This window comes from Stegastes partitus, unplaced genomic scaffold, assembly GCF_000690725.1.
Source record: "Stegastes partitus isolate 25-593 unplaced genomic scaffold, Stegastes_partitus-1.0.2 Scaffold1980, whole genome shotgun sequence".
Lineage (NCBI taxonomy): Eukaryota > Metazoa > Chordata > Actinopteri > Pomacentridae > Stegastes > Stegastes partitus.
The window spans coordinates 86,588-96,018 of record NW_007579711.1 but is presented as its reverse complement, the minus strand read 5'-3'; the positions used below and the strand labels follow the sequence as shown (position 1 = coordinate 96,018).

General features: G+C 42.7%; 1 protein-coding gene across 1 annotated transcript in view; it reads left to right on the top strand.

The window, feature by feature from the left end:
• The window catches only part of LOC103373434 (glutamate receptor ionotropic, delta-1-like), a 109,231-nt gene that overhangs the window by 17,455 nt on the left and 82,345 nt on the right, over window positions 1–9,431 (top strand). The window contains exon 4 of the mRNA XM_008303320.1: window positions 1,296–1,415. Coding sequence (XP_008301542.1) covers window positions 1,296–1,415 — 120 coding nt within the window. The remainder of the gene's footprint in view (window positions 1–1,295; window positions 1,416–9,431) is intronic.

Genomic DNA, 9,431 nt, shown 5'->3' with positions numbered 1-9,431 from the left:
CTGGACTCCAGAGATGTTCAGTAAATGTTCTTGTATCGTCCCCTGACTGATGCTTCCCAACAACCTTTTCCCAGAGTTCTTGGAGGGTTCTTCAGTCTTCATGGTGTGGTTCTATCCAGGAGTTCTGATCCACCAGTGACTGACGTCTAAGAGTCTATTTTTGTAAATTCTTGTCAAAAAAGTCAAATTTAATTGTTGTTGAGAAGCAGTTAAAGAGCAGAGCTTCCCAGAGGGGTGACCACGTGTCTGCAGACAGACCTCCTGCATCTGTTTCTCCACATCATCACGTCTCACTCGGGGAGGAATCTGCTGTTTGTTTGGTTCCACCTAAACTCCTTCATTTCCTCCGACTTGCTTCCCTGACGAGATGGAAAACGACGGCAGGAACACGTTGAAGCAGCCTCGTCCTCTAACAGCTGCCTGGATATTGAATGTTTATCGGAGAGCCGGCGGACGGCGTCTCCGCGGCTGACAAACACTTTCAAACATCACTCTGGGCGACGACGGCGGCGGCGATGGCGACGGCGATGGCGGTGGCGACCTTTGCAGCTGACGGGGAACATTTAGTCGGGCGGCCCGCTGTGACGGCCGTCCTTAGTCTTGCTTTACATCCGACGTGAAGCGATGGCAGTTGTGGAATGACATTTCATCCGTGGCCTTTGGGCGTCAGAGCGCCGCGGTCGGTCACGAGCCGGTTCTGATGATGTTTCATGTCTCTAAACACTCAGAGGAGACGGGAAGCAGAACTCAGAGCCGCTCGTCAAATCAAAAACTACTGGGCAGTTATGTTTGTATCGTCGTTGGACTCTGTTTATTCTCTTCACTTCCTGTCGGGATACGACCTGAACTCGAAGCTTTCTGGTTCTTCTGTCTTGTTTTTCACTTTAATAAAAAGTCCGACACCTCAACGGAACCAGAACAACCACCAACGTGTTGACAGTATTCTTTAGTTAAAGCTAAAACTTCTGTTCTGCTCTATTAAATTAATGCAAATTAGTGCATGTTTGGCACGATAATACCCACAATCACAAGGTTTATATAAAATAATAATGCAGGCAGTAAAGTGTGATGGTCTGTTCATGTTCACCTGCAGTGTCTCCTATTAGTCTTAAATATGAATAAATATCAGTTCTGGTCGAGTTCTGTTTGTGTTTAAACGTCGTAATTACAGTAAAAAAAAGGACAAATGATGTGTTAGTGAACAGTTTTTATGGGAAAACTGAGAAAAGAGAAGCAGAAAGTGGTAGAAATGAAAGCGTCAGACGATGTTCTCACGTCCGTCTCTGTGCCTTCAGGGCAACATCACCGGTCTGACGGGGACGATGGACTTTAAAGACAGCGGCTCCAACTCGCACGTCCAGTTCGAGATCCTCGGATCGAGCTTCAGCGAGACCTTCGGCAAAGACATCAAGAGGGTGAGTTTCACAGGTTTCACCAAAAACACCTGAAAAAAACACTGGACCTGCTGCAAGCGTCGGAGTTCTGAAGTTCTGTTTGGGTTTGACGACGTGTTTGATGCATTAATCAGATTGTTGTTGTCATCTGGTTTTTAATCCATTGATCATTATTGGCAGGTTGATTGAACAGATATTTAACTGAGAATTATGATACAGAGAGTCATAAAGGCTCAAAGGCAGACGGTTTTAGATCAGACGGACTCGTCTTTAGGATCTCAAACTGTTTTACTCTCTAGAAATAAAATGACAGCGTTTAATTTAACATATTATGAGGAGTCAGAATTTATTTCCACATATCTGAGCATTAAAAAATGACAGTTAAAAACATCTGTAATTCATTTACAGACGTCATATTTCTATAACAAATCAAATTGCAATTAGTATTCTTTTCTTTTCTTTTCTTTTTTAATTTAGCTTCTTTCAGTTGCTGGTAAAAACCTCATATTTCTGTGTTTTATCTTTTAAAGTTGTTTAATTCTAATTTAAATGCTCTCACACACTTTTTCATCCTTTTTAAAGGAAACACATCTTTTATTTTTTTAATAAACATTCGATTTAATTTCCATCATCTGTCTTCTTCCAGACGAGTGGAGAGAAAACATCCAACATCCAATTTCAATGAATTTATACGACGACACTTTATGTAGATTTCACTTATGTTACACATTTTAAAGCTTTTTTGTCAAAATTATTTTTTTGAGCCACAAATCGTTCAAGTTTTATTCCTATTTATATTCTGATTGATTTATAGATCATTTTATTTTCTAAAATCGTAGTAAAAATGTATTTTATTCTGGCGAGTGATTTATTTAGTGATAAAAATACATCAATAAAATGAAACAAGAGTTTTTTTGTCCAGTATTTAGATTTCTGTCTGCATATTAAATGCACATGAGTTCATTTTTAGCGATAAAATACTTTATTTACTTATTTATTTTATGTTTTTCTTTCTGTTTCTGGTATTTTCCGGGTTTAAACCTCATCAGTTTCCTACCTGTCCTGAGGTGTAGTTAGTCGGTGTACCTGCTCAGGTGTGACCAGCAGGGGGCGGTCCTAGCGTTCACTCAGCTGTCAGTCAGCGGTCACAGGTGCATGATGGGAAAGTTTATAGCGGCAGGAACATGAGAGAAGAAGGTAGGGCGCCGGTTTGAGTTGATTTTACTGTCTAAAGATCATTTACTGGTGGATAAGCAGGTAGAATTCAGCTTGCTGCTTGTCTGTGTGAGTTTTCCGCTGAGATTTTTGCGGTTGTTTCGCTCGTTTTGCGGTTTGTTGTGGCGTAGTTCAGCCGCCATGTTTGTAGTTTTTCTACGATATCGGCGCGTTTCGTTGTGAATGTCTATAGTTGCGTTTGAAATGAGGTTTACAGTGACTTTAGTTTTGTTTTAGGACACAGAGATTCAACGTGTTTTACTGTTTGGACATATTTTATTTTACGATGCGATTGTTTTGTAGTTTTGACGTTTTCAAAGTGGCGGCGGCGGGTCTCGTTAATTAATGAGCGATGTCCTGCCAAAAAGTGATCCCAGTGCGTGGAAGCGGTTATTAACACGTCTCTGCTTCACTTTACCTGCTCTGTGACCTTAATTATAACAACTTTGGTCATTTTCACCTTTTTAAAAATCACCTAAAATGACTCTTCAGCTCATATAACTCACTTTCACACTTGCCAAATAGTGAGCACAGCCCTGAGGATGTGACTACAGCCTCCAGGATCCCTGCAAAGACATCAATCCTTCATTTTTATCATCTATAAACTCTGTAAACTGCAGTATAATCAATGATATGAGACAGGCTACAGCTGTAGTGTTGCCTTTTAACCCACATAATACAGCTTTACACCTGCCAAATAGTGAGCGCAGCCCTTTAATTGTTTATTCTGTTTATGAATGCTTCATGTAAATCATGTTAATTACGCTGCAGACATTAGACACACCTGACCCATAAATATGAGAGGAAACGTCAGACCAGACGTATAAAAACCAGACAGATGGAGCCTTTCTCCTCAAAGTTCTCATTTCTGAGCAAAACCTGTTTTTTATGCAGTCAAACGTAGATTAAAGCCAGTTGGACTGTTCTGCTCATCCAGGATTTTAAAGGTTCACTGGGTTCGGTAGAAGTTTTTGTATGATTTATTATTTTAGTTTAAAGTTCTGAAATCTGAACGACGTCAACAAAAAAGAAGGAAATTGAATTTTTTTACATTTTTGTTTTGCAAAATTAGAAAATCCTGAACTCACCTCGTGGGATTCTGCTGATTGTTCCTTCTGTGTAGATTTAATTCACTTTGTGCAGAAGTTTTCATCACAAACGGTTTCAATGCGTTAAAGAATAACTGACTTTATAGCAAGTAAGAGAAGAAGCTGCAATCAGACAGTTTACTTTTTATTATCATTAATAATAATAAAATAATGAATCATATTATTTAATTTAATTTATTCGTTTGCAGCTACTTTAATAATTTAATATAATTGTTGTACCTACAATTAAAAACACAGAAAAATAAACGTTTTCTTTTAATTAGAAACTAAAACTAATCTCGTTTTAACTCTTGTGTGAGGATTTTGGAGTCGAGACTTTTTATCTTTGGGTTCCTACTCGAGTATTAAAGCTGATATCAGAACATCAATAAATCATGAATTAAAAATCTAAACCTTTAAGGAGCTCGATCAGAATTTAGACTTTTTTCATTTATGTTGAATAATTCTCATAAAACGGCATCAAGTGAAGGTTTCACAGCTTAAATAGGACTTCTGCTGAATCTGTTGTCTCCTGTATAATTAACATAAACTCAGATTAATCAGAAGGACCGATCAGATCAGTGGTTTACACGCATGTAAACATCAGACCTGCGGTTCTTCGGTCTCCAGCTGATGATGGCAGGTTTTCTAATCGCTCTGTGAAGAATCAGCGGCTGCACTCGAACATTAGAAACCCGTCGTCGAGTCTTTAGATCCTCCGTCGGAGCCTCGATCTGCAGAATCCTTCCTCCGACGTCGTTTACGCGCCAACGCTTCCCGCTGACGCTTCCCGCCTCATTAACTTTTCCAATCAGTGGAGAAGCAGCTCCAGCGGTAACCCTGATTAACCGAGAAACCGGGAAACCGCTCGGCATCAAACGGGCCGGACGAGCTTTTAATTAACACTCGGAGGAGTTCTGGTCGCCTCCCTGTGAATGCAGTCCGGAGCCGTGCAGTCGATGAGTCGATCCGAGGAGCTGCCCGGACGGATAATTAACGAGGACTTCAGAGCGTCACATGACCCCAGAGCTGCCCCACAGGATGGAACCGGATCACCTGAATAATTAAACTTATTATGAGCTTGTGTCACCTGCTCAGGTTGGCTCACAGTCACCAGCAACGCACATTAAACTAAACTAAAACTAATTACGCTCCAGAAACACACATTGTGCAGCAAGGATCAGAGATTTACGGTTTAGTTAGAATCCTGTTTATTTAAAACGATTAAATTTACACGTTAAACATAAAAAACAGGACAAAACCGTGAATAATGTCAAAATTCTTCTGTTTTTTCAAATTGTCTGACGAAAATTAATCATTTTTTTTGTTTACTTAAATGGGCAAAAATATTATTTGACATATTTATCATTTAAAAATGTATTTAAGGATTAAAAATGGTTTAAAAATCAAAATGTACATAATATATATTTTTAACTGTTTTTTTTGGTAAATTGCAAATAAGTGGTGAAATCACTGGGAAAAAATATTAATTTACAAAATAAATAAATCAAAACATGCAAATAGTAATTAGTAACGACTAATTACATTTGTTTTGTTTTGTTTTGTTTTTTTTACATGTGATTATAATTACACTTCTTTATTTTTATTCAAACCAGCAAGAATAATGTCCTTTTATTTATATTTGTCATTAAAAACTTGTATATTAGGAACGAAATATGCTAAAATAACAGTTAAAAACAACATCGACCATTTCTTAAAATCCTGAATGTGAATATTTTTTTCTGTCGTGACGTTAAATATCTGTTAAACAACATTTATGCTGATTTACATCCAGTTAAAATAATGTAATAGAACAAATTTGTAAAAGTACAGATTGTTAAAGTTGACAATATTTACATTTTTTTCCCAATTTTGTTTTTTTCTCTAAATACCGACTTTCTGTCTGTGCTTTTACCTGATCTTACCTGTAATTTAACAAAATGGTAAATCTGTAAAAACAATAACAGCAGATTGTCAAAGAAATTACAGGAAATTAATTTTAAAAAGTCAATTCAACCTGACGGACATTTGCAGTAACTTAAACACCAACGTTGCCGACTTACTGTTGTCATATTTACACGTTCATTAAAAGAGGTTTTTAGAGATGTTTTGATTCTAATTAAAGACGCGTGGATGAAGAGGCAGGAGAGAAGTGGCAGCTGTCAGCGATAGAAGAGCTTCAAATACAGCAAAACAAACTTATTTTAATCCTGAAGCGTCTCCGGTGGGAAACCAGATCTGTTTCTGATTGGAGCTCCGGTCGGCGTCACTTCGCCCGCTGAGCGTCTCTCCCTCCACGTTTTATGGTTCAATAACTAAATGAAAGATGAAAAATCACACGTTTCCTCACATAAAGCCAGTTGTGTTTTTTTTTTAATGCTGGTAATAAATGAGCTAATTTAGCGTCTTTCAGGTGTCGGTGCGCGGACACGTGTACTGTTGCTGCAGTAATGAAGATTTAATCACCTGGCTTCTGCTGCAGAGTTATGAGTCCCTGTGCGCCGCGTAATGACCATTAGGAGGATGCACGTATCGATACCGGCACCGGCACACATAGCGAAGGCCTCGGCGGTTATTAGCCTCCACGCCGCCGTGATGTATGAATACGAACACGTGAGGGATCCGTTCTGCGAGGGCCGCATCCATCAGAGCGCGTCTGCATGTGGATCCATACGGCATGGACATAAATAAACGTGAGCGTTCACACTCGGCCGTTCTAATGAGATGAACGACTTGTGCGGCGCGCTGCAGGACGGACGCTTCCATGTTGTTTACCAGCTTCATCTTCATCTGGATGGTTTTCTCCGGACCAGATCCGTGCCTGAGTCGTATCGGCTCTCAGACGGATGACAGCGTCCGTTAAATCAAACTGTTGTCGTTGTCGCAGCTGTAGAGTCGGATGTTTTATCGGTAGCGACGTGTCCTCCCGTGTCGAGGCTTCGAAGTGCGTGTTGATGACGTACGAACCGGCCGTACCACGTGATGAAATGTAACTGCCGGCGAAACACGACGGATCTCTGCTCACGTTTTGTGGATTTGTTGAAAAGTCGTCAACCCAGCGGGGGGAATGCTGCTAACAGTTAGCGGCGAATACGCTAGCGAATAGCAGCGTTAGCAGCGAAGATGACAGCAGTGGAACTCCATCGGCGCTTGTTGTCCAATATTTTCCCGCTACGTACCCTCAAGAACAACGCATCAGCCTGATTTGCAGCGTAGCTTTTCCAGGCAGCAGCGTAGCGTGCCGCTAGCCGGTTACGACGCTGGAGAGAACCCTGCGTTAGTGTTAATTAGCAACTATTGAAGCACAAACTCTGTCCGAGCTTCACACATGAAGCCATGCTGTCGTTTTCATCACCACCCGCTTTACATTTATGGTCCACTTGGTGGCGCCGTGAAGCTTCGGCCCGTGTGGGAACTACTGGGACGGAAAGCTGCAGCGCTGCACGAGGCTTCATCTCGTCGTCACTAATAATCGGTTATAAATGAACCTACATGTGTGTCAGAAAAGTTCCAGGACTGGTGTCACTACAGATAGACTTCAAACCCAAACCAGGAGTTTCTCCTTCAGATCATCAACCAGCTCGTCTACAGAGATCCTGCAGCGTTCAGAGTTGTGTCAGGACCAGTGGAGGCTGCGTCACCATGACAACCTGCTCACAGCGCCCTGAGCATCCCACAGCTCCTGCTGAGAAGAACATCTCCTCCCTACTCACCCCACCTGGCTCCGTGGGGTTGGTTCCTCTTCCCCAAGCTCAAGGGCTCATCAAGGAGACCAGTTTAGAAGACGTGGACGACATCAAGATGGCTGTGAGGACGGAGCTGAGAGGATCCTGGAAGTGGTTGGACTCCAGGAGGATTACTGGGAAGAAGATAGTTTGGATTTGAATCTGTCTTCTGTGACACCAGTCCTGGAACTTTCCGACGACATTAGCCACCTCAGAGGTGGTTGTCATGGTGCCCTTTGCTAGCTGGACGTCCACAACCGCCTCCAGCTCGTTAAACAGAAACACCGCAGACATCGTTTACACCGCTTAACAGTCGTCGTGTTTTTTAACCAGGTGCTTGGCTTAGGACGGGATGATGATAAATACTCATCACGTGATTGTCGCTCATAATTCTACCATTTTGTGACAAACACGTCTATCGAGTAATATGTTTATAATCATTTAAACAATAAACATCAATCAGTGGATGAACTGATAATCAATATCGTGTCTTTATTCAGCATCCCGGTGAAAGATCTTTATTATATTAACGCTGTAGAGTTTTTGTTTGGATCTCCGACAGCGACAAAGTTAGAAGTCTGTCACCACGTCGGTCGTTCACATCAGTCGATAGAGTTGATCATTATTAAAGAAAACAAAAGAGCAGAATGTCCGTTATTAGTCCCACAGGTGGAGATCTGCCCGTCACAGCAGCACGGAAACCATCGACTAAGATAACGCTGAAAATCACGTCAGGATCAAACTGACGTCGGTAGCTGTTGATGATATTTTAGACGAGGACCAGGAGAGAAAAGGTTTAACGTTTCCAACCGAACGCTTCTGTTAAACCATCGCGGTGGTGAAGAACTTACAGGAAACACGCGTGAAGGCGATTCAACAAGGAGGGAATATAAAGTTTAGCCACTTCTAAGTGAACTTGGTCGACCTCAACGTAGGCAGGTCTCAGGTCGGGCGACGCTTGCAACTGAAAACGCAAATTTGTCGCTAAATTCCACTAAAACCGAACTTAGAAGAACCACACGTGACCTCACTGACAGTCGGCCATGAAGCAGGAAGTAGGCGAGCGTCCGGCGCGCTGCGAGGAGGCATCAACGGTTTGAAGGTGTGAAGTTCATCAGCGTCACATCTGAATTCGTCACAGGATGAGACGCCGTTTCTCTGATTTGCAGCGTTTGTGTAGAAGTTCGTGTGTGGCGTTGTGGCGACGAGGCCGCCGCGGCTCCGTCGCACAAAGTTTTATAGAGTTTCTGACGTGCAGGTGGATGTTTGTCTCCAGATATCAGCGACTCGCTCGATTCATTTTCCCCCCGCGGCGTCGGCGTTATCCCAATCTCCATCTCCATCTCCCCTCGCCGTCCACGCCTCTCCTCGCTCTCCTCCCAGAGGCCATTTCTCAAAGCAAATTTCCCCCAGCAGATGAAACACCAACTCCCCCTCCCGCCGCCGCATCAGACCTGATAGAGATTGAAATATTATTTCCCCTCTTTCCTCTGAAACTTGCCTCGGCGGCGCTCCGGTCCTCCAGACCTCCCCCGTGTGTTATCCCATCTATCTGTCCGCACTTTTCTCATCTCATTGACTTCTGATGTGTCTTCCTGGCAATTTGTTGTCGGTAAATCGCCCTCCCACGAAAGATGGGAGGCGAGAGAGAGAGAGAGAAGGAAGAAAAAAGAAAACCGGCGGTGTTTTTTCCTTCTCCGTCCTCTTCGATCGGCGGCGAGCTCGCGTCAGAAGACATTACGCTCTCGCCCACGATCCTCGGAGGGAGTGTCGGCGAGTCGCTGTTTTTAATCAGGCGCCGGACGGCCGCCGGGATGACAGATAACCTCTCCAACTTCTAATAGGGCCCCGATTTAGCTGCCATGGTTTTCAAGCTGGGGTCGGAGGACTCTCGGGGGTCCTGCGGGGGAACAAAACGAGCAAAGTTAAGAAGCGTTCAATTATGATTAAATTAGAGCGTCGGTCGGTCTTCTCGGCGTTTCAGCTGCACGTACACGCCGACGTTCACC